The sequence below is a fragment of the Sinocyclocheilus rhinocerous genome, unplaced genomic scaffold (genome assembly GCF_001515625.1).
Source record: "Sinocyclocheilus rhinocerous isolate Xijiao unplaced genomic scaffold, SAMN03320098_v1.1 scaffold1697, whole genome shotgun sequence".
NCBI lineage: Eukaryota > Metazoa > Chordata > Actinopteri > Cypriniformes > Cyprinidae > Sinocyclocheilus > Sinocyclocheilus rhinocerous.
The window spans coordinates 181,942-209,313 of NW_015629509.1; the positions used below are offsets into that span (position 1 = coordinate 181,942).

At 35.2% G+C, this 27,372-nt stretch overlaps 1 protein-coding gene and 1 long non-coding RNA gene across 3 annotated transcripts in view; one reads left to right on the forward strand and one right to left on the reverse strand.

The window, feature by feature from the left end:
* LOC107739004 (guanine nucleotide exchange factor VAV3-like) overlaps positions 1–3,967 on the reverse strand; it is a 65,119-nt gene extending 61,152 nt beyond the window's left edge. For both annotated transcript variants that reach the window (XM_016550958.1, XM_016550957.1), the window contains exon 1: positions 3,855–3,967. In XM_016550958.1, coding sequence (XP_016406444.1) covers positions 3,855–3,914 — 60 coding nt within the window. In that variant the 5' untranslated portion in view covers positions 3,915–3,967. The remainder of the gene's footprint in view (positions 1–3,854) is intronic.
* An 18,413-nt stretch (positions 3,968–22,380) lies between these two features.
* LOC107739032 (uncharacterized) lies at positions 22,381–23,218 on the forward strand. Its single transcript, XR_001639960.1, has 3 exons — positions 22,381–22,392; positions 22,512–22,607; positions 22,943–23,218. It is a non-coding gene; the product is annotated as an uncharacterized LOC107739032 (long non-coding RNA).
* Positions 23,219–27,372: the final 4,154 nt, after the last annotated feature.

A 27,372-nucleotide genomic window follows, 5' to 3' on the forward strand; every position in this document is an offset into this window, starting at 1 on the left:
CGCTTTCTGTCCGTGTGCTTCGGATGTGTGCACTCAGAAAACCGTATATCAGAAGTGTAAACTCATATGGTTTAAAACGCATGATTTCAGCGCGATAAACATTATAATCAGAACCAAAACAGATGTTTTTAGCAGGTACAAGCTGTAATGGTGCAGCTCTATTCTGGAAAAGGGGGCGGGGAGCAGCAGCTCATTTGCATTTAAAGAGACAGGCCAAAAAAACAGTGTGTTTCTGCTTCCACTAAAAATAAGCATTTTCAAAATGATATTATAAATGATCTGTGAAGTATTTTGAGCTGAAACTTCACAGACACATTCTGGGGACACCAGAGATTTATATTACATATTGTAAAAAGGGGCATAATATGTCTCCTTTAAAGTGCCCCTATTATGAGTAATGAAAGGTTCATATTTTGGTTTTTGGAGTCCCCAACAACAGGTTGACATGCATGCAAGGTCAAAAAACACTTTCATTGTCTTATAATATGCATTTATTTTTACCTTACTTTCTCAACGACTCCCAAACGATTCGCTCAACGATTCATTTTTCCAAACCCCTCCTTTGCGTGACACTAATCTGCGGTGATTGGTCCGATTGGTCTCATTTCCATTTCACCATGCCTGTAAAAGTGGCACCTAGTGGCAAAGAATGAATTTGCATTTTCATTCAGACTAACACGAAAAGTGGGCGGGCAATATGCTAATGTTTCATGTTGACGTCAACATGAAACGGCTTGGGATTCGTTTTAAAAATGACTCGTTTCAATGATTCAGAGTCGACTCTTTCTTTTGAAAGACAATAACTTTATACACGGTGCACTTTCAGATTTAAAGCTTGGCAGAATGTTTTCATTCACTTAGAGCTGTGTTACACACTGCAAGGTAAAGGTCATTTTCAAAAATCCATAATAGGGGCACTTCAATGTATTTCACAATATTTCAGCATGTTATTCTTATTAAGTGAGGGTATGATCAGAATAAAATATGATCAGAATATCAACATGCCTAATAATTATGCACGCGGTGTATATTGCTGAAATAATATGTCCTAATTAACCATTCAGTAAAGAGTTATTAATTTTCTGCTCTGATTGGCAGATAAGAAGGATCAGATGAATAGATGAGACAGGAAGCGATAGACTAGAGATGGATGAATAAGAAAGCAGGAGGTTTATGAATGGATTGATTTAGTTGAGCTGTCACTGTGGCTGTAAACATATAGACACATCGGTCAAACTAACAGCCCTGCAGCTCAAAAGCTTATTACTGGAGAGCAATCGTTACCATCTATCAGACAGTGAGAAATACGTCATCACAACAGGCAACCCCAACAGCACAAAGAAACAGAGATGAAAATAATCATAAATCATTTTATTTCTTAAATTTTAAATGCAATTGATTAGAATGCAAATGCAATGAATTTTATATTAAAGACACATATTTTTATATTAATATTCGTACTGAAGTACCATGTACATCCACAATATTTAAAATGCACTAAACACAAAAAAATGTTATTCAAGCCTATTTTAAGTATATATTTATTTTATTTCATACATTATGTATTTTAATGGATTTGATTCCATTATACATTTACAAATACATTTAATGAAAAATAATGAATTTTTGTGACATACTGTAGCTGTGCTACTTTATTCCAAATGTCCCTTTAAAAATGCTTTCAGAACATTTGTGTCCTTGTGATAAAACAAGTGTTGGCAGAGTTGCCCGTAGCGAGTGTCAGATGAATGAAACAGATGTTTTGCCAGTCATGTGGAAAAAATTGGTGATGTCTTCTCTGACCGTTCTACAGGCATGTCAAAATGTGTGTGTGAACACTTTCCCCTTCTGTGCTTATGAATACATACACAGAGACTGTATGAGATAAGAGAATCAACAGATGTGCGAGTACAGCAGACAGCTGTGGACTAATCACACGACATGAGCTCTAATACATGTCTGACAGTGAACTAAACAGTGTCAAACCAACTAAACACTGCACTTTGTATAAGAGAAGGGTCAAGCGCACATGAGCCCTTTCCATGCACAACAAAGACACACAACATTTCTTTGACAAAAGACACAATAGTGCTAACTTCAGCTTTTCAAAAAGCTTCTAAGAAGCACATTTGATTTAACAATGAAGCCACATCTATCTAGTTTAAAAGCATACTAGGATAAATGGGGCGGTGTAACACCTAAAATGAGTGACAGTTCACTCAAATGGTCGATTTTGTCACTCCATTAGCAGTCTGCACTCAGTCCGGACACAGCAGGAGTTGCATTTTATGGTGCAGCAAGCACTTTAAAAAATTATCATATCAATATAACTTATTTTTCAGAAAGTTTTATATCTGAGTGAGATTTTTTTTAGATATACGAATATTTAAAGAAATCATACATTTTTGAATTACAGAGATTAAAATTAAATTAATGAAATAATTAATTATATATATATATATATATATATATATGTACTGCATATATGTATTATGTATATATAAATACAAACACATGCATGTATATATTTATTAAAAATATGTTACGTTTATGTATTAAATATGTATTAAATATATTTATATATAATATAATAACATAAATATATAAATGTATATACATATAAATATTTTCAAAATATATACTGTATGTGTGTGTATTTATATATACATAATAAATAAACACAGTACACATACATATATTATGTAAACAAAACTTTTATTTTTGATGCGATTAATTAATTTTGTGCACAGTTACAAAATATGAGATAATATTAAATCTAGATTTATTCTGTCTTTTTCCATCTTGTTTGACAAGAGCCACATCAAAACCCGCTACAGTAAAACTGATGGCTTGCTATTTACTTGTTTGCTTCCCTGGGGAGGAATATTACATGATCTCTCACAGCATCACACAACTCATTTACTATCTACCGCTCACATTTCACAGCAGGTGAGAGAGAACTGACAGGTTGCTGAGTTTGCATTAGGACACCCCTTGGGGTTTAGGGGCTCAGTCTTGACTGTATTGATCAGTATCAGGCCTGGGGCAAAACATCTGCCTGGGTCAATATGCTGAATTCAAAGTTAAAAACAGACACGGTTTGACTTCTAAACACACATATGACTGCATGCTATCAGTCAAACAAGCATGTAACTAATTTGAAGATGTAATACATCCAGACAATCACGCCACACCCTCACAGAGGGCGGCCACTTCCCATGCTGTCTTCCACCGATCTTTAATTAAACATACTGAAGAGTGGATTAAATTACCAGCAGGATGAGACGCAGACACTGAGACTTTATTACAGCAGACAGCCAACAAAGAGCTCAGCATCTCTGAACATAATCAACTGAGACACACAACACCACAAAAAACACAACGAGCTCACAGGCTAATGTCAGGAAACTTAAGTGACGTGACATGTGGCCAAGTATGGTGACCCATACTCGGAATTAGTGCTCTGCATTTATCCCATCCAAAGTGCACACACACAGCAGTGAACACACACACCCTTGCTCAAGGGCACCTCAGGCGTGGTATTGAAGGTGGGAGAGAGCGCTGCACATTCACTCCCCCCACCTACAATCCCTGCCGGTACGAGACTCAAACCCCGCAACCTTTGGGTTACGAGTCCGACTCTCTAACCATTAGGCCACGACTTCCCACAACCACATCTGTGACTGATGCGACACCATAAACTCTGAAGGATGACTGTGGCACAAGAACAATTCAAATTATGCCAGCTTGAGTATGCTTGCAAACAGAACAAGTAAATATGTCAGTGGATTATGGGATAAGTGCAAAGTGAATGTGTTTCAAACAAGAGAGTTGAATGTGAAATTTCATCTTACCTTTCCGAAATCTCGAACGTCAAACAAATCGAAAGCCTCAAACAGCTCGCTCTTCTTCATGCCGAATATCTCTGAGCAGGCGTGCAAAAATGTCCTGATGTTCTTCAAGCAGAGAAACTAAACAGAAATAAAAGGCATATTTTATATTAAAGAAGAATATTTAATATTTAACTCATTTTTAATATGAATATTCATATTGAAGTATCATTTGTGTTCACAACACTTGATGATTTATTTAACAAAAATATTATTTGAAGATACTTTTTATGAATAGTTTATAATTACATGCTCATATAAGGTTCACACATTGTCATTTAAATGCTCATGAAAATATTTTTAAGCAGAAAATAATTGTTAAAAATGGTTTGATTTTTTATTACACCAAATCTGTCATGATTAAGTCATACAGTATATCCCATTTGCACTATATTAATACAAAAACATTAGTTTTAATGAAAACTGGATTCTTCCCCATCTTAGAAATTATTTCAATAATCAAACATAATTATAATTACTTTAAATAACATAAAGAAGAGGAAGGGACATCACTTAAGTTTTGAGAAGCCACGTTTGCAAGTTAGCAAAACTTCTATATTCTTTGAAAAAATTGCTTACAATTATATACTAATTATTATATAATACTGATTGTATAATGTAATATAATTATATAATACTACATAATATATGACCTATTATTTTTAAACATTCCTAAATTCAATTAAACATGAAGGTATATGGGAACTATAACTAAAAAACCATATTGGAAATCAAGATTAAAATGCAGACAAGCTTGCATCAAGCTTTTTTCAATTCAATTTTTCATTCTTATTTCATGCGATACTTTCAGCGAATCCTGACTAATGAGTTTACCAAAGAGCAAAAGACTGGCGAACATCCAAACGCATTCATTTATGGAGTGAAATGAGACGAGTCTCCAACACAAGCTGTCATATTAAACAGACACCTGTGTTGACTCATGACCGCAGCTCTGTTACAAAACAGATACTTTATCAGAACTCTAGATCCAGAATCTCATCAGCAGAACATGCTGCTCAAAACCCCACGGTAACTGCAAGCTACCAAAAAAAACATAATATAACTGAATCATTCTAAAGATTCGAGTCCTTGCGGTTATTTGAGTGAAAGTCAGTAATAGCAGTGAAATTAAAGCAGCATTATGTTGCATTATGTTTGCAATATTGTTGTCAGTATTGCTTAAAATATGGTCAAATTAAACCAAACAAAATAAAACAGATACAAACCACAACTGCTAACTCAATATTATATAAAGAGTTCATTTGCAAAAACAGATAACGCCGTTTTTAACAATTTTCAAAAATATTCACGTTTTTTCACTGTGCATTCCAATTAATTTTGAATAGGTTAAAAAATAACTAAAAAATACAGCTAACTAACACAATAAAAACATGATAACATAATAAAAACATTGAGTTATCTGTTTTTGCAAATAAACTCTTCATATATACATATATATATATATATATATATATGTGTGTGTGTGTGTGTGTGTGTGTTTAAATTATTTATTCAGAATTAACAATTCTTATTTTACAATTATTTAAATGATCAATTACTATACTTTTATTTTAGTTTTTTGGATTATTCAAAATGATAACAAAAATAAATTAATATTTTACAATTATTCATAAAAATTAAATATAATAATACAAATAAAAAATAATAATAAAACTACAAATAATTAAAAAACTTTAATAAGTCAATAACAAATAATATAAAAATAATTAATCATTTCAATAAAATAAACATAATTATTCATTTTGTTTGTAAAATGTATATTTATATTCTGTATTGTTAATAAATCTGATTAGTGATTAGTGTGTTGTACTGATTAGTGTGTTGATTTATTAACAATACAGAATATAAATATACATTTTACAAACAAAATTAATAATTATGTTTATTTTATTGAAATGATTAATTATTGTTTATATTATTTTTTAATGACTAATTAAAAAATATTATAAAATTCATTATATATTTTTATATTAAAAATAAGATAAAAATAATTAATCATTTCAATAAAATAAACATAATTATTAATTTTGTTTGTAAAATGTATATTTATATTCTGTATTGTTAATAAATCAACACACTAATCAGTACAATAGTTAGTAGCCTGCACTTAAATGACTGGAAATGAATCTTGCACATTTCCTTTAAAAGAAGAAAAAAATGTCAGTTTTGTAAAGTTATGATCTGTAATTTCCTTTCCCAGTAAGTGCAAAATGCCAAAGTGACAACAGACACAGGAAATTTGCATCAACAGTGCAGCAATGTGTTCACACAACAACCCAGAAAACTACGATTAGAATCTTAATGGATGTCCTGTTATGGTCCACAGATCAGCCCCTTTGCCCTCTCGCCGGGCACGTTCTCAAGAATGTGTCTGTTTCTACCAGTTATATTATCAGCCTCCATCTGTCGGTGGCCGTACGTCGCCTGTCAAGCTCTTGAAAAAGACTTTCACATCTTTCTGCAATGCCATGTTTCTATCTTAAGCAACAAGAGGAAGTGAATTATATCAAGAGTCTCTGTTTTATGCGGCAGCTGCACCTGTGATTTCTTGAAACAGAAAGTGCTCGTGTTATAATGTGAAACTGTAACCTCCGTGAGAGCAAGGACGCTCAACCCTCAATCTGAAATCAGACTCGTCCTCTGGCATAGTGATGTGTAGAAAACATCAGCCTGGCAAACTCATAAGGACAGCTTTTTCTCACAAACAAACTATTAAGTCTTATCTGTGAGGAGCCTGCAGATCAAAAGCGTCACACGCACCGCCTCTCGGTTCCCATTCCCTCTCTACAAATGACTCCACCAGAGGCCTAGGGCCACACTTATGCACAGATAAGACAAGCAAATGTTTAGCGAGCAACTGTTTTCAACACATTTTATCGGAACGCATCTCACGCTTGCCCTGGAGTCTTTAGGAGTCCTGCAGGGTTTGGAGGAAGCTAGACAGAAACAGAGAGGAAGACGAAGAGAGGCGAATTTTTAACACATGATGTGTCTATACTTTCAGTGCTGTTTTGTGCATTACAGCCGCTTCGGACCCGGTGGGTTTTATTGGAGAGAAGCCCTGCTCAACCCAACATGGCTTTGGAGGAAAACTGCTATTCCATCCACTACTGCACTGCTGGATCTCTGCGGGAGACTCACAAATGTCTTTTCCTACTTCTCCTAAAGGGCATACTGAGACTAAGAAGGAGCATAGTGATACTGAATGTATAGCATTTCATTCATAATAAATAGCATGTGTGAAACAGATAGCGAGATGGCTGTGGAGATACTGATTCTGGTTTAAAGGGGACATGCCATAGAAAATGTATGGATTTATTTCTTGCCGTTTTGAGATATGAGAGTGTCATACTACGTAGATTACATTTGGGGGTTGTGAACTGGTTCTTATTTTGCATTATTATATTGCATGAGTATCAGTTTTCAAGTGCATGTCATATTGTTTTCAGCTAAACTAATCCTGCCTAATTAAACTCCAAATATTAACAAAGATAACAAAGCAAGAACTCAAAGACAGACATTGCTAGATGCAATATGAACACATTTCATCTTTTGTATATGCTTTTGAATATAATATGATATATACATATGATTTTTTTTTTTCATTTATTGCATCAAGCAAGAATAAAATGTTATACATAAAGTAAATATGAACAAAATTTGCTATAAAATAAAATACATTTCTAAAAAATATATGTAATAAATTTTATAAATAATATTAAATAAATCAAATAAAAAGAATCTATCTATCTATCTATCTATCTATCTACCTATGACTGAATCATTAATATTGAATCATGCGCACAGATCCATTCACACCATTTATTGACACTAAGCTAAAAAAAACAACAACAAAAAACAGGTTGGTCAGAAATCTTGAGTGTATTATCACAGCATAACCATTGTATTTAATTTTCAGCAATTAGGCCCAAACTTGAAAGACTGAATTACACTGGAAGCTTCCACATAAAAAGAGGTTTGCTAATCATAATAGAGGTCTTCAAAGTACAGTACAGTAGCTTAAAGACTCTGAAAGAGAATGTAACTACAGCACATTACAACTCTTTTAGTGCAAGAAACCTGGACTTATAATAAAAAGCTATAAAAAGAGAATGATATGGCTCCTTTAAAGTCCAAAGGCAGAGTGTTCAGACCAGTAAGGCTTTCAGGATAATGAAGCCTTAAAATGATTCACTGAAATTGACTCTATGAAAGCCTGAGTCCTGATATACCCTTAACAGCAGTGGTTCCAAAAGTACCAAAAACCTAATTCAGAAGAAATAGGAAGTCAAAGGTGTTGTAAATCAGTGGCTTCAGACACTTTTACAGTGTTACGTCCTGTGCAGAAAGCACCAGCTGTAAGCCATGTGCAGCTGTTACACTTGGTTTAACCGAGCAGACAGCTAAACAAGCTGTCTTATCAAAACAGTGTGCTGGATGAAGCATGGATCTGCAAAGATGCTTTATTAAAACTGCGTGCAAGAGAGCACAGTGGGTAGAGGGTGACCCAGAGCATCAACTCGACAGTCAGCAGGGCATGCTAGCACTGAAGCATTCTCCATAAAATATGCTTTGTTCAATACATTTATGAGCTAGATTTATCTGACATCTGTTATATAGGTTGAAATGGTTTTATGAATTGTAAATGTAGTCTGTAAATGCTCTCCAAAGCCACTTTAAACAGTCTGATGAAATCTCCATTTAGTGCTATCAATGCTAACAACAATAGTGTGGTGTGGTGCAGTGGTAGTGAGTTTATGCACCATTTAGAATTTGATCTAAATCAATTTCTGAATTTGGAAACAATATCAATTGAAAAAGGTGCAGCACTCACTCTTGAAGGGGTGAAAACTTTATTGATTAAAATGACGTTTCGGCCGTTATCAAGACCTTCATCAGATGTTGAATTTGGAAACAAAACAGAATTGATGGGTAAAGTAAATTCTAATGGTCTGAATTCCAAAGAAATTCTTTTAAATATAAAATCTAATTTTTAAAAACCTGGACATGATAGATAGATGGATGGATGGATGGGTGGAATAAACAAACAAATGACAGACAGATAGATAGATAGATAGATAGATAGATAGATAGACAGACAGACAGACAGACAGACAGACAGACAGATACTCTTCCTTTCATTTCAGTTCAAATTTCAATTCAGCTTCTTGTGGGTGTGGCCAATTCAATTCAAATTCACACTCTTGAATTCAAAGGGAGTCAAATCTTTGATTCTGAATTTTTCACAACCCTGGTTGTTACAGATCTAAACTAGTAGCATAAAAGGTGCAAGTTCAAAACCCACAAGACCTGATCTACTGTATGAACTATCAGTATCGTACCCTTGAGTGCTCCAAGAAAACTGTTCCTGTAATATGGGTGCTGCATGTCGCTTCAGATAAAAGCTAAACACTAAACATCCCAAATCCGTATGCAAGGTCAGGCCTTTAAATATCTCCAGCTAAGTTAAAGGTTAACCTTACATTTTTGAGTCTTACATATTAGATGATCTATATTCTCTATATTATACATGCTCAGACGTGCTTTGCATTGTCTCATAGCAGTTTGGTGATGAACAAAGCAATATTTGAACCCCAGAGAAATCAATGTTGACCTTGGATACATGCATTCTATTGATTTTCTTAGCATATTTCCGATGCAACAACTGATTGTTCTTATTAAGGATGGATGTTCATGGCATCACGCTGTGTAAAACGGACAGGAGGGGCAGAGGATAAACACTGGCTGGTGGCTAAATTGTCATCACTAGCAGAACTGTGGTGAATTGCCCTTCACAGGGCACTGCACACGGGTTACTGCACACCACACTGGGAGAAATGAACCGTCAGGACAATGTGAGAGAGCTCTGATGGTCAGACTCAGTATCAAACAGCCTGTGCTACTTCAAACAAGTATCGCACACAATGTTTGGAGTAGCATACCATACCATTCATGTTCTGCTGCATTGCATGTATACTCTACGCAGATCTTCTGTATCCATAGAAGGCTACTAATTCAAAAAATGTGCAGTATATAACAGAATACAGTACAAGGTCTCCCACAATGCATCATTATCATGATCCTTCCGTTCTGGAGAAACAAATAGTCCAAAAGCAATATCAACTGTATTTTTTTTCACACAAAATTGGTTGAAAAGTGACATTTGCAGTGAAGACTTTTGTGTGCGTTCGTGTGCGCATGTGAAACTTTTCGTGTGTGCACGAGAAACGTTTTGCGAGCTCACGCGTTACAGTTTCCAGTTGCGTCACTTCTGCCATTTTACAAAGAAGAAAACAATAGCAAGATGCACATGAATTAGCCTAATTGAGATCTATTTTAAACTTGGCCTTTAATACAAAAACATTGTTTCTGTTCTTGCATTCCGACACAGATAAATCATCACTGAGAGGCATAAGAAACTTTCACGTGTGCATGAGAAACCGAAAGTGTGCATTTTTTTTTTTTTTTGCAAATGTCCATTTAGGGGCTCCGTAGACAACTATATATATTAGGGCTGTTGATTTAACACACTAATCTAGTTAATTAGCTATGGAAAAAAATAACGCGTTAAAAATTTTAACGCAATTAACACACCCGTCCCAGACCCAGACGTACGTACATCATCTTACATTTCATAAGGTGTGTTTGACTTGAAGGGCACTTAGCATGTAAAAATTATTATTTAAATTAAAATATAATCAACTGTGATGTGTCATCATTTTCAGTGGGTTTTTTTTTTACTTACAAAAAATATTTCTACAATATTTACTGTAAAAGTACATGCATTGTCACTGTAAATTATATGTTAAATTATAGTTAAATTAAATTTAAGTAAATTACAGACATTTTTTACTATAAATGGATCTATAATTTACTATAATTTTAATATAATATGTCACATTGAAAATAATAATGAATCACATTGGTTTTATTTTAAATTAAATATAATCAAGTGTGACATGTCATCATTTTTAAGGTGACGTATTAAATTAAATTATATACTTCTGAAATAGTTTTAATATCACATTTTATAATATTAGAACTTTTAAAATATTCATAATATTATTGAAAGTTTTTTGTAAGTAAAAATGTCACTTTGAAAATGATGACTGACGCCTCACATTTGATTATATTTATACTAAATTAAATATAATCAAAAGTGGTACATAATTTTTAAGGTGACATATTAAATTAAAATTATAGAACATTATACTAAAAATAAATATTATATTAAAAATATTTAAAGTAATAATGTAAAACTAAAAAATACTACTAATATTATTTAAATGAATCTTATTGAAAGTTTTTTGTAAGTAAAAATGTCGCTTTGAACATGATGACTGACGCCTCACATTTGATTATATTTATTCTAAATTAAATATAATCAAAAGTGGTACATAATTTTTAAGGTGACATATTAAATTAAAATTATAGAACATTATACTAAAAATAAATATTACACTAAAAATATTTAAAGTAATAATGTAAAACTAAAAGATACTACTAATATTACTGAAATGAATCGATAATAATTACATTTGAATTAAATTAAGTAAAAATGATGACACATCACATTTGATTACATTTAATTTAAAAAATAAATTCATACAAATGTGATGCATCATCATTTGCAAGGTGACCATAAAAGTACATGCATATCTTATATTGAACATATTTTGAACATGTATTATATGGTTATGTCTTTCTTCTCAAAACATTTTAATGCATATACAATGTACATTTACAAACATATTTACACTCTTTGTTTTTTCATTAAAATTGCAAAAACAAAAATTACAGTGTATCTATATATACTGTAACTCCCTCAAATGATTTCTTTCCTCTAGAAGCCAGACTACAAATCTGATCCTCGCTGCAAGGCACATGTCAAGTTGTGTTTGTGTACTTGTGTAATGTACTTCTAAGAGAAGCAGCAGGATTGTTCGATTCACCAAGAGTTCAAAACTGTCATCCATGACAATCCATGTGATGTGTTTTGTCAGAATGTGTCTGAATGCACTTTAACAGCACTCAGATCATCAATTCTCTTATTTTATCTCAGGAGCTTCACTTTACAGATGCATCAGCACTTTCAAATGCAATTTGATATTAGTGCTTCACTGGCATCCTGGTGAAATTCTACCAGTGCCACCGCATTTTTACAGCTACCGTTTATGGTCTATTTTTAACCCGACTGAGACAAGATAATGCTCATTTCATTGTGCGCTGTGATGTCATTGCTCCGCTGAAGGTCTAAAGTAAAGGCTGCTGCACTGCTGCAGGATGTGTGCATGCATTTACGAGAGCACCGCTGATCGATCGTCATCTACGTGTCATCAAAAAGGCCATTTTGCCATGTGAGCACAGAGAAGGATATCGCTGTTTTTATTGGCCACTTAAAAGGATGCACAATTGGAGACTACAATTAAATCTCATCATTAATGACCGTCTCTGTTCAGTTTAATGTCATCAGTGCAGACGGTAAATGCTTTTATAATGTTCAGAATACAATTCAAATCTCATAAGAGGGGCTGAGTAGGTTTTCCAAACATAATAATCATGGATTTTCTGCAGCAAAAGAGATTGAAATATCTGCCTTCATTTACAAATCCTAATGCATGCGTGTATCCCTTGGTGACCAGCATAATTAGCACATTACTGTGCAAAAATCCATCTGTGCAGTTCAAAAGATGAACTGTAAATGTGTGATTCACGCTGTCTTTAGAGAGTATCTTTATTGCTCCTGATTCCCAACCATTTACAGTAGAGCCTGTTACCTTGGTGACAGAAGGAAAGGTCAGTCTCAGAGAGATGCAGAGAGAGAGAGAGAGAGAGAGAGAGAGAGAGAGAGAGAGATTTGGCTGGACTTACGAGACCTTGCAAAGATTTGTGCATCCTGAACATGTGCATTAATATGCATGACATGCTGTTTCTGCATAGTTTTTTTTCCTGTAGCGTGATGTAGTGACTTTCACCATTACTAATGAGCATACTTGGATTGGGGATCTGAACAAACCGTCTAGTCTATTTATTCAATTCTGGCATGTAACGCTGCACAATATGTGCTACTGACACAAATAAGGCCTCAGATAACATGCTTATGCGCTTACCAGTACATAACCACCCAGAACACCAGAAACCACCTAGAAATGCCATAAAAGGGCTGCACGATTTGGGGAAATAATGCGATTTTGAATCATGTTTTTTGTGTTAATTTTTTTTTTGCAATTGGCATTTAAAATGCAAAAAATAAATAAATACATTTTAAAAAGTGAAGCAGTGAATTATTAATGTTTTATTAAATTATTATTATTTTACAAAATACAAATATTAAACTAAATTAATGTAATATTAATATATATTATTAATTTGTAATATTTCACTGTAAAATAAACAAATCAAGTGTTTAAGAAAAAAATTATTTTACAGTGCAATAAAATTATTAATATTATAAAATAAAAATATGAAACAAAATAACATGTAAATGTAATTTCATATCATGTGTTAATGTACTATATCAAATTAATATAATATTAATATGTAATATATACAATTTCAAGGTAAAATAAAAAAAATCAAGTATTTGTAAAATAAATAAAATAATAATAGTGTATTTTTACAGTGCATTTTTACAATACCAATATTCTTATTTTCATATCGTAAAAATCAAGCTTTCATTCTGGTGAGAGGGAACCGTTTTACAGAAGCTTCTCTTCTGTTGACATCAGCTTGTTTAGAAGCTCGAATGACTATTATAAGCTAAAATAACAGCACACGCATGAGATGAGTTTGTGTGGAGCAACGTTTACTGTGAACCAATCACATTGAAAGACTGAAAACACTAGAACATGAGCTGCTCATGTGTAAAAGATTACAGTGCTGCGCTTCCCTATGAAACATGCAGTGCATATATTTATGAAAGTAAATCGCAGCCTTAGTAATTTGATACTCACACTTAAGTCATATCGTCGTTTTGGTTTTATTTTGATTAATCGCGCAGCTCACTGACACATCTGAAACTGCATAGAAAGGCCTTGACAGCTATGCTAACATCAACGACTTTTGCATGAACAACCACACTCATATTTACTTCACAAAATGCAAATGTCTAGTTATTCCTCTTGTACGCTACATCAAATCAGTGGATTGCTGGAAACCAGTGCAACCAGTCCCAGTCTGAAATGTACAAATCCACAGTCTGACACAGAGAATTACAAAAAAAAAAACTTGGAGCTGCACCATAACTAAAACTGACGGGTGTTTCAAATGTTCAAACACACACATATGCTGCTGTGACCAGTCTCTGACCTCTTCCCAAAAGGAGCTTTTAACAGATTGTCTATGTAATATACAGTATATGTGTATTATTCAAAGGCATTCTCAACGGACACTACATAAAGAATTCAAGTATACACTTGAAAAACAGCCCAGGATCTGTCATGCACATTTTGTAAATCACATCGTATTACAGTAAGAAGTTAAAAACTGAGACAGTGTTCAGACAGGAGCTTGATGCTCGTGGTTTCACTGAAAAAAAAGAGACAGATCTGAGCCACTGGAGGTTCTGATGTTTCACCACGGCACAGTCAAGGGTCTTTAGAGGACGTTTAGTTTCATTTCCTTCCTCCATCCCATTTCCTCATTTCCCCAGCGGGCGTCATTGCTCGGAAACTATCTGCCCAACGAGTGGGCGTCAGCATTTGTGTTTCCCCCTCCAACCTAATGAGGAGACAGTGACTATCTGGCATTACAATGACAGTGTGAAATAACCGCTCACCGGTGATTTTGCATCAAACCAGATACACACAACTGGGTAAAAAAAAAAAGAGGGCTCAAGTGCATTATATGCATTTTGTAATGTAGATAACTTCACTGTTTGATAATGAAATCTTGCATACGTAATTCTCATTGACACTAACATCATCTGTTGATATCTAAATAAAATTTTGAGGCCCTGCTAAACACCTGTTGCCATTTCCTTCCACTCTTCTCAAAAGCACATGCGTTAAACGGAAGAAACCCATAAACCAACTGTTTGATTGACGCAGTGCGTGAGAAAGGCGCTTGCCTTTGTGGCTTCCTCAAACTTGCACTTCCACGTTTCATGTTTCAAACCTGCCCAGAAGCTTCTGCGTTCTAAACCTGTACTTTTGTAGGCCTAAGAGAATGCACTAACTGCTGTTTGCATTTTCTATGCTGATTTTGAAATAAAAAATTTCAGAATTTGATATATTTAGATATATAATTTAAAATATAATTAAAACTACATTTTAAAAAAACAGTAATTTTGCATTGCAATATTGCAATAATATTTTTCAACATTACTGTCTTTAATGTATCTTCATTAAAAAATTTACCGACCCCAAACTCTGTCCCAAACATCAAACCATTACTGACATTAATTCAGAAATTTCAGGGGCGAATTCAGCATTATATTTTAATTACACGGCTATCATAAGGTGAAGGGAAACCCAAAGGGCCCATTGGGCCCCTGGAGGTGCCCTGAAGAGGTGGGGACTCCGGCTTTTAGTTTGCTCTCTTCACTGCTTTTGTCTGAGCTGTTCCCCCGGGACGCCCGCGTCTGTGTCCCATGTGCTGTAATGAGTCTTTGATAAAATAGCTGCCAAAAACGTCATGAATAATTCATGCAAGGATTCAAATGCTGCCCTTAGAGATGGAAATTTCACCTCTTTGCTCAAAACACTGGTTTACACAGACCATTTGCTCATTTTCTGTTCCCTTTTTTTTTTCAAAAAATTTTTTTATACATTGTTCATGGAATGTTTGTTCACAAATGTTTGGAAGTTTGAAGTTCGTCTAACATTTTGTGAATGTTACTAATAGTTTCAGAATGTTCAGAGGACTTTCAAAAGCAATGTTCCCATAATATTTGCAAAGTGATTAAACGGAACGTTGCCTTAAAGTTGGCATAACCAAGAAAAGCATTTTAAAAAAAACTGTACATGTTAACATCCTAGATAACTTCAGAAATAACATTGTCTCCAATGCTCCATCATGTCCAGTGATGCACAGTAAAAGATTTAACACCAATCCAAAACCAACGCGCAAATGGCGTCTCCACGTCCGATGCGCATAGCAGAATCGCGGGCGATGTAATGACTGGATGGTGTTTCCAGGGTTGGAGCACCAGCGGAGAGTGACTGATCCGTGTGCTGTTGCTCTCCTCACTCGCTCTTTCACCTCTTATTTTCGCTCTCCCCTCCCCTCTCTCTATCTTTCTCTCTCTCTGTGTCTTCCTGCTTCAGATGTTCCGTATATTGCGCTGCTGAGTCTGACACCCGGAACACCCGGAAAATGTATTTCGACACTTACGTCAGGGCGCGAATTATGAAGTAGCCTAAGTAAATACAAGCTTTAAGCGTTTGAAACCATGTCAGTAACTATAGAAATTAGATTTACAAGTTTGCTAACAACGCTTGTCCGCAGAAGTCGCCTTCGCCTGACGAAGTAGCCATAGCAACACAAGTCCTGTCATTATTTACCAAATCATTTACATATGTGACCCTGGACCACAAAACCAGTCATAAGGGTAAATTTTTTAGAAATTGAGATTTATACATCATCTGAAAGCCGAATAAATAAGCTTTCCATTGATGTATGGTTTGTTAGGATAGGACAGTATTTGGCTGAGATGCATCTATTTGAAAATCTGGAATCTGAGGGAGCAAAAAAATCAAGATATTGAGAAAATCGCTTTTAAAGTTGTCCAAATTAAGTTCTTAGCGATGCATATTACTAATCAAAAGTTACATTGTGATATATTTATGGTAAGAATTTTACAAAATATCTTCATGGAACATGATCTTTACTTAATATCCTAATGATTTTTGGCATAAAAGAAAGATTAATAATTCTGAACCATGCAATGTATTGTTGGCTATTGCTACAAATATACATGTGCTACTTATGACTGGTTTTGTGGTCCAGGGTCACATATCACAAGAATATTGTGTTCTAAACGTTTGTCAGTGAATAAACGATAAACTCTTCTAATTTGAGGGAAATGCCAGGTAAAGTTATTTCAGTTACACAAGTAATAATAAGAGTCCATTTGTTAGCCTATATTAGTGAACGTGAACTAACAATAAAAATACTAAAGCATTTATTAATCTTAATGTTAATGTCGACATTTACTAATATATTATTCAAATTAAAAGATTAATCTGTTAAAATTATTCAACTGACCTCAGCTACCATACACAACTCACAATGGACAGTTTTATTAGTAGTAGTAAAATGGTATTTTTATTAACTAATGTTAACATTTTGCTCATTGTTTGCTAACGCAATACTTAATTTTTTATTGTAAAGGGTTAGTTCTATAAAAAGTTTTAGGAAGAAATGACTAAAAAGAGTTCATATGTCACTTGGCTTTATAATTTATCCAACTAATGTCATTCAAACACAATGTTTAGTGTTTGAATACATTCTTTATGATGATTAAATCATTCCATAACCACAGTCTAATATCCTTTCAAGTTTTGACAATGGTAGGATTATCTGGATTATATTTGTTTCATATTCCAAAATACAGAGCAGATGACTCAGTTTAACCTAAAACTAGGTCTGTTTGTTCACCTCATCTGCAATTTGTTATTGGCTGAGTTTTTTACATACAGTACAACCATAGAGCGAGAGAATGAGTGTTGGCTGAAGACAGCGTTCTTTAGATAAGCAGCAGTGAAATAGGATGATGCATTGTCATGGATATCCTGTTTCTGTCTCTCTGCTCCTGTCATGATGAACTCGAGGAGGTCTGTATCAACACTGCCAGCTAAGACTGTCTGCATTTTCACTTCAGCAGAAATAACACTCCGCTTGTGTTTAAAAAATACATTTTGATTTGAACTAGTATGTTTTGGTTCGTCAAACTTTGTAGAGACACTCCTTTCACATCCAGCAGTCACCAGCTAAGATGTTTACATGCTTTAGAAGTCCGCAGTGAGACGGTGGACCAGGGGGTCTTGAGCGTGCCGTGACAGTAAATTAAACCATCTGTCTGTCATAACCAAGGTGTGTTAGGAGCCTAATAAGCTCTGTGAGGAATTATTTATTTATTTTCCTTCTGTTAACTGAGGTTAGCTCAGCTGGTGTGATGCAGGATGCTACAGCAGACCAGATTTCCTCACACTGCTTCACTCATCACCCAGGTTGTGTTTCTATCCCATTTAACACTGGTATGGAAGGGCTGGACGTTGTCATCAATCACATATCAATCCCCAGAGAGACTATCAGACAGATCAGCTTTACTGAGACCGTTCCTCCATGGTGGGAGGGGCTTATCTGTAAAGCAGTGCTTTGTGATTGGCTGCAGAAGAGAAAGAGGAAGCCTGACAATGTGGGCCAGCGCAGGAAGGAAGTGGAGAATGCAGGATGTTTGGAGCCAATGTCTATCTCTGTTTCCCTTCACAATTTTAGAGACTTGGCACAAGGCAGATAGCTCCCTCTGAGCTGACAGATGATCAAAGCGCCACACAATTGCCAAATGCTCAGAGAGACTCAGGCCCTGCTACATTGCTGCCATTCCAATAAATGCCATCCTTGTCATGACCAGCATTGTGTTGGTAATTTATAGCCTGATGTGGCGTGCTAATGACAATGCTTCTGGTGACAATACTTGATGACTTTGCTGGGCTCTCTGCACAAGCATCATGATTATATTTCACAAGCAAAGATCAAGGTTGTGTCTGAAATTTAATACAAAGATTACACAGTCATGTTTTTTTTGTTTTTGTTTTACAAAACAAAAAGAATATTTTTGGTTCAGTAGAAGAGGAATCGTTCAAGCTAAAAAAACTTACTCACCCTCAGGGCATCCAAGATGTAGATGAGTTTGTTTAGCATTACATCACTTGCTCACTAATGGATCCTCTGCAGTGAAATGGGTGCCGTCAGAATGAGAGTCCAAACAGCTGATAAAAACATCACAATAATCCACATGACTCCTGTCCATCAAATGTCTTGAAAAGAGAAGCTTAACAATGAAAGAGCTTTTTGGAAGTCAGATAATGTCAGTACAGTTAATATTTTAATTATACACACAATTTAACAGCAAATCATTGTCTGAGAGGAAAAAGTAATGGCCCTTTACTAATATCTGGACAAAATAATTTTAGTTATAACCCTTTGTAGAAGTATTGATCCCCATGCACCAAGTCTACTGCAGAAATCAATAACCTGGAGACCCCAGGAGGAACAGAGCCAGACATCTGATAGTGTTTCACGGCGTAGAGCTGTCAGCTGTGCAAGGACGGGGCAAAGCTCCGGATGATCAACAAAGAGGAACATAAGATAGAGACAGCTAAAGTCACTAGGGTCACCGGTCTGTAATCGTGAGCCACAAGGCAAGTAACTAAATAACAGAGCTGCACGGAACACACATACATAATTTGGGGTTGGGAAGAATTTTTTATGTTTTTAAAATAAGTCTCTCATGCTCACTACGGCTGCATTTATTTATTCGATCTAAAATACAGCAAAACAGTAAAGTTGTGAAATATTATTACAATTTAAAATAACTGTTTGAATATATTTAAAAATTTAATTTATGATACCTGTGATGCAAAGCTAAATCAAAGCTGATCATTGATTGAAATGTAGCTGCTTAATATTTTTGTGGAAACATTTTTTTTTTTTTTGTGATGATTAGTAAGTTCAAAAGAACAACATTTATTTGAACAATAAATCTTTTTTTAACATTATAAATGTCTTTACTGTCACCTTTGATCAGTTTGGTGCATCCTTGCTGAATAATAATTATTAATTTATTTTTATTTTTAAAAGTCCCCAAACCAATGGAGTACTAATGAATATTGTAATATTTTTAGTATATAATTATCACTAGTATATTATGACTTACTTAGAAGTGCTCCCTCTATTGGCTGATTAATATTACTTCACATGAGCTGAGTGTACTATGCTTGGCTTAAAACACATAAATACATAAGAAAACGTTATTGGAGGTTGTGATATATTATGAACATAGTCATGATTAATTAAAGTCATGATTGTTAGGTACCACATGCACCAGAGTAACCAGAGATCATAATCGTGGCCTTGAGTACCTTATAAAACGGTCTATAAAATAATAAAAATGTTGAAGACATAAATATTCATTATAATGTTTGTGCCATCTTTCAAATAATCATTCATACATGACAATAAATGCAAGTCATGCTATAAACAGTAAGACCACTGGGTGTAAACTTGCAGATGAGGGTGTGGTTACTGTAATGTGACTTGACATCATGTTTACCAACAAGATCTCAGGACAGCTTGTGAAATATAGAGTGAAATAGGGTGTGACAGTGTGAGAGCCCGCAGCGAGGTACAATTTTAATATGCATTGAAACACATTTTTTTTTTTTCATTTGTGCTCATGAATCATATGTGTTCTGAAAGCCGATGCATCTTATGAATCAGGTTATGAGAGTCTGTTTTTGGTCTTGGTGTCACAGATGGCCTGCACCCTGGAAGACTTGGTGACTGGTGCCATCAGTGGCGTGACTTGGACAAAGTCAATATTTACAATTATTCAAAAAGAATGGCTGTATTAAAGACCATTTGCATTTGTATTTGCTGCAAATAACTCCTCTATTGGGTTGTTGTGTGTGTGTGTGTGTGTGTGTGTGCGAGTGTGAGTGTGTGTGTGTATAACAGGCAGATAAATCATTACCTTCATTCTGTGCCATATTGCTCTCTATTCACCACAATATTCAAATTTTGTCTTAATAAATTTACTTCTAGTATTCATTAAAAACACTTGCAGTCACACTATTTTCGAGTTTCTGTTTACTGAAATGTCGCATCAGAAGGCCTAAAGATCACTCTTGAATGTCCATGGAGAAACGGAAGAAAGCAGTGAAAATAATCACTTTGGGGCTTTTGTTTGTGTACTATAAACCATATTAATCCCATTTTGTCTTCATGTAAAGATCTAAAGGCCCTCTGCTTCCACAATATATGATGTAGATTGTCACTAAACTGGCTACAGTGGTAGCACTGTACACTGGAAGGCCAGAGATGTTGGACAGAATGGAGGCAGCAGTGTGTGTGGCCGTAACTCTCGCTGAAGCCAGGTACCCTCAGAAACATTCAGGTATCATTAACTGACAGGAAATTATTAACTAAAATGCAAACTACAAACAGTGAAACTTAACTTTTTTGGTATAAAATGCAAACTGCATTGTATCTTGTTTTCCTTAAAGCAACAGTTCACCCAAAAATGAAGATTTGTTGAAAATTTACCCTCAGATCATCCAAGATATAGATGAGTTTGTTTCTTCATCGGAACAGATTTGGAGAAATTTACATCCAGTGGATCCTCTGCAGTGAATGGGTGCCGTCAGAATGATAGAATCGCCCTGATGCCAGTGTTCTGGACTGTGTGCTGGAGCAACTTTATAACCCCTACATGAACAACCCACAGGATTTGGACAGAACATGGTAAATGTCCTTACTTGTCCTCTCCGTGCACATACACTGGAAATGTATCACTAATGTGCTAAATTATGTGTAAAATATGAAATCAAACAGACGGATGTGCTGAAATGAGTAACAGCTTGTGTGGCATATGCTACCACAGTTTGTTTAAGAGGAAAATACCTCAGAGACGTAAAACCAGAGTCCAATCAAACCATTGTTCCTTCATACTCATTTTCTAGGGCATCCGAACCAGATGAAGCAGAACTTAGCCAAGAGGAGCTGATACCTGCTGTGTCCTCAAACACATGAGGTGGGCCGCCAACTCCCCACCACCAGAAGAGCTCCACGCCCTGCCCTGGTCCACCTGCCTCTCTCTCTCAGTGCAGCCAGATCAGCTCTAGAAAGGATCCCTCACTTGTAATGCTCTGTTAACTGCTCTGAGGAAGAGAGAAACACAATGAGACTTGTTCATGTGCAAAACATCTGGCGAAATGAAGGGTTGGGGGCACAGGGGCCTAAATAACAGAGGGTTCTACATATAAATGAGGGGAACCAGTTCACACAATTTTGAAAGTCTTTCACAGTCTAGACATGACTCTAGACATACAGTATAAAAAAAAATGCACATGACTGTGGCAACTTTAACATTTGAAAGGATACTATGGCAAAGTTATTGCTTTCCTTATTCAAACTGATTTTTTTTTTCATGAATATATGGTTGACCTGAAGAATGAAAGCTATACACTTTGAAAATTATGAGCTATATATTGGCTCAAATTAAATATAAAACCAAGTAATTACATGGTTTTATTGAACAACACTGTTAAAATGCATAATGTAATATGCCTAACAGTTATACATAATATGAACAACTACATTTTATGCATTATAACAAATACCTGCAGAGGGAGGGCGCCAAAGGCCTGGTGACGTTTCACTTTACAGCATGATTAAACGATGTTTAAATCCATTAAATTTTAATATTTGGCCACATGCAAACTCCGAAACTTTTATTTTGAAATCGCGAAAAATCCCGGTAAATTTGTTCTGGCAATCATATTGTTCTTATGGAGATGACATGATTACTCTGCTTTTAATTAGTTTTTCTATGTAAATATGCGCTAGATTGACATCTTTGATCATTGCGCTTCGCAGCTTTTTCAACGTGTCGCGCTTCTCATCAGGGCTGCGCCGCATGCTAGTAATGCTAGTTTGGTTGAGAGTGAAAGCTGTGCTCCTCTCATACAATTGGTAGGCGAACTCATGGACTCGAAAGTGATATCAACAAGTTTTTTTTTTAAATGTAGGGTTATTTTTTTCCGCAGCCAAACGCTGCACGCCGGAGAACTTTAAGCCCTGAGTTTTACTGTAAATTTTAAGTGTTAAAGTCTTTTAAAATTGTATATGAAATATTATGTCAGTCTAAATATTCCAGTATTTTTATTTTTTTTTGTATGTGCCTGCTTTATTTCACATATTTCATGTTACATGAATATCAAATGACTTTTTTGACCTTTAAGTGTTGCTGTCGAACTTCAGTGAACTTCACTGGTGTCCCCTCTATCTTCTCTCTCTCTCTTTTTCAGATGAGAGTCTTGGAGGAGGAGCAGAACCTTTGGCTGTGCTTTATTGCTCAAGTTGGCAAAAAACTGAATCAGCAGACAGCTTAATTGTACCCATAAAGCCTCAGCAAATGCAGATCTGGCCAAATTCACTTTCCATCTACAGTAATGGCTTGAGTGCTGAATACTGTTTTATGTTAATGTATTTAAAACGGCAACTATCAGGGAACAGTTGACAAGAGATTGATTTGTCTCATCAACAGATACTTGTTTCATGTGTGCATTTATTAAAAATGAATCGAGGAGAAATGAAAAAGATGAAACTATTTTTACCTACTTACTATTTTATCTACTATTTTTTAAAGTAGTCACATGCATGATTCCTCTGAAGTCAGTGTCAGCTCTAGTTTCGACTGAGCTGTGAGGTGTACAGTTTAGCATGCGAATTTAAATAACTTCATCTCAGTGAGAGGATATGGAGAGATAGCATCAAGTTAAAGGAACAGAAACTTATTTTGTGCAAGAGGAAGTTTCAACATTCATCTCACTTGGCACATAGTTGCTATGGGGAAAAACAGCAGTGTAATAATTTACAGTTTGGTGTAAAACAAAAGAAATGCATTCTAGCTGACCCTCAAAACAGAATTCGCTAGGACTATTGGGCTTGTTTTATAGTCTAAATTGATTAGCAAATTGTATGTAGATACTTCATAAAAGGTAGGAACTATTGTCTCTTTTAGTAAGGATGAAACCAAATCTTTGAGAGGGGAGTGATTCCTCAGAGAAAGCTGTGCTGCTTATGTCTATATATCAGCAGTAATGGGAAGACACACCTAATGCTACAGACATTACATCAGAACGAACGGCTCTCACAGAAACCACAGACACACAGAGAAACTCATACCGAGGTTATTCTGTGTGAGCCTGGTTTTCAGTAAATGATTCAGTAAAAGATTTTAACTAAACCAAAAGCACATGTAAATTAATGAGTTCTAAGAAAGAGCTTCAAAGGATAATTCACCCCAAAATGAAATTTCTGTCATTATTGTCGTTCCAAATCTGTATGATTTTCTTTCTTTCTTTGGGAAGCATACATTAAATATACAATAAATCTAATACGTTTTTCAGCAAGCAGCATTTGTGATGAATGCAAACCACTAAGTAATTTTCCTAAACTACTTAAAACATCTCCTGCTTTGAGAAATAAATCCAGAAAGCCATTCTGTGTAGTGAGCATTTCAGAAATGCTGCAGGCATAGCCAGCCCTGCTTCTATTCAAGTCCAGTGGCCCGGGGCAGTTCTGCTGTGGACATCTCCGGATCACTGGCCCTTTATGCTAATAAACATCAGTCAGACAGTCTCCCATTATTTACGCTGCAGTTCACTGCATCAAGTCAAGTTCAAAGCAGCAAAGGGTTCAAATGAGGATTGGGAAACTTGGGAAAAAGTAAACCTCTGCGTAAAGAAAAACAAATTACCTATAGAATATGTGATATTTTGACATCCTGTTCCATGCGCCAAAGTTTCACTCTGGTTTTTCTATCGGTGTCAGGGTTGTTAATTTTACCTCAGGCTGGGGTGCTATGTCCCAAATATTCCAAACGCCCACTTTGTCTGACTCCTGCCCAGTCTGCTCTTTGAAATCCACCGTGGTTCCAGCGCGCCTGGCCGCCTGCTACCGTTTAATGAATATGTACATTACAAACAAGAGCGCAGAATTTAGTAGGGATGCTAGGGACATGTCCCTATCAATATCCAGCAACCACTCAATTGTCCCCAGCAATAATTTTGATCAAACAATTAAATATATGTGTATGTAACCATTGTTGTTGTAAATTCGGCCCATCTGAAATAGATCACACCACTGATATTACCTGAGAAGTTCAAGTAAATACGCTAGAAAACCGCACGCCTTTTTAATACATATAAGGTAGCCGAAGTGTTTAAAACATATGTGCACAGTTCAGTTGAATGATAGAGTTTACCCTCATTAACTTCATGTTGTTATGCTGTTTCCGAATGGAATGCAGGGTGTGACGGCAAACAATTTCTCTGTGCAAAGGATCATGGGGGCCCGAAGTGTCCATCAGTTGTACCCTTCATTCTGAAGGGCACTTTGAAGTGGGCAGTTTTGAGCACTTCGGTTTGGAATGACCCATCAATATAGCGGCCATGATTGTTTTCACTCCACAGTGCCCTTCAGAGGGCGATATACCCCGTTTGGAACACACTGCGGAACTTCGGAGCGAGTTCGTGAATCTTTTGATTTAGATCGGAACTTCGGAGCGGGTTTGCAAATCTTTTGATTTAGATCGGAACGAGTTCGGAAATCTTTTGATTCAGATCGGAAATTAGGAGCGGGTTCACGAATCATTTGATTTAGATCGGGACTTCGGAGCAGGTTCGTGAATCTTTTTATTTAGATCGGGAGTTTGGAGCGGGTGTGCGAATCATTTGATTCAGATCAGAACTTCGGAGGGGGTTCACACATTTTTTGATTTAGATCAGAACTTCGGAGCGGGTTCGTGAATCTTTTGATTTAGATCGAAACTTCGGAGTGTGTTCACAAATGATTTGATTCAGATTGGAACTTCGGAGCGGGTTTGTGAAACATTTGATTCAGATCAGGACTTCAGAGCACGTATAGCAAATCATTTGATTCAGATTGGGACTTCGGAGCGGGTTTGTGAATCGTTTGATTTAGATCGGAACTGCGGAGTGTGTTTGTGAATCTTTTGATTCAGATAGGGCCTTTGGAGCGTGTAACGCCAATTTTTTTTTTCTTATTTCTTTTTTTTATTAAACAGTACAAAACATAAAATCTACGGAGACCCGCACATGACATGCAGGGGAAAAAGTAAATCATGCGCACAATTTAGGCTACTAATTCTAGGCCTACACTACTGTAATAAAAAGTTGTGAATTCCAGTTTTTTTTTGTTCAATGGCTGTGATTTTTGTGCGTTGTTACAGAAAGAACATAAGCTATTTACAATGTAACATAGTGATCCTGTCTGTGAAAACCCAGCTAAAGTCATTGTTTGGTGATTTACTGTTTTCTATATAAAATCATCCTTCATAAGGTAAAGAAAATTCTGTGAAGATGTAACATTGATATCTTTATTACTGACTAAGGCCATGTCAAATATTGAAATCATAGTGAAATTAATGGTTGAAATCAAACTTTGATGCTTGTTATCTCATAATTAGATTTTGAGACTTTAGCCTGGATTTCACAGAGAGGATTTTTGAACTAATTTGATTGATTAAAACAATTATATTGTTACCATTGTTCTTTCTGGAAAAATCAACAGCAGATTTGAACTAAAAGCAGTTCATTAATGAAAGCTTCATTAACGCTTCGTTAATGAACATTTCTTTTGTCAGTCATTTTATTGAAATTGAAAATATCACTAAGTAGAGGTCAAAGAAACTAGATACTACTTACTTTAGTTCTCAGGTTTTGGTGAAGTAGCCTATTTTAAATTTATATTTTAAATTGTGAATCAGTGTTATTATCGTAAAGAGTTGAAAATAAAAGCTGAAATTAAATCAAGTTTAAGCAAGACTAACTGGAAATAAATAAAACTAGAACTGAACTAAAACTGAATAAAAATCAATTAAACCTAAATAGTAATATAAAAGAAACTAATAAAAAAATTACAATTAAAATGAAAAGCGAAAATGCAAAAAAGCTAATATATATATATATATATATATATAAACTATAATAGTATATTAACATTACTAAAATAACACTGGAGTGAATGACTGTATCCATTCCAACCTTAAACTAATACAATAATATTAGTTTATATATTAAACTAATATTATTGTATTAGAGCCAAAATTATATTATATATTAATATTATTGTATTAATATATTAGAGCCAAAAACTTCTTGATTTTTAGACAAAACTAACATTAAATGGCCATTTTGAAACACAGAGAAGGTGAACAGTCCGATATATTATGGTTGTGATTCCTCTGATTCAAAGCTAGTTGAAAGGACGGCCCCTGACCTCGACACAGTCGGCCTGTGAATCGGGGCACACAGCAGAGTCCTAGTATTGCGCTTTTTTCCTGTCTGTTTCCTCTGTTCTGCCACGACTGCCCTCCGCGTTTACCAGTCTACTGGGCTGAACACTGAGTTAATAAGAAAAATATAACAAATATCTCGATACATATAGAACAAAAGAGCCAAAAATTGGCCTTAAAACCAGTGAGGAAGGCCATAGAATGTTGGGGTTATTTAAGACCTGCCTATTCCAACAAGAAGTGCTATTAAGAAGGCCAGGTTTCCCAATAAAAACAGGACAAGCAGGACTGTTTCAGGTCTCATCTAACAAAAGCAAACAAACAAAATATCATTTTAAAACATGAAAATTACATGATCACATTGCATATACAGTATGTAGTTTGCTAAATAATCTAAATAATGAGATGTAAACTCAT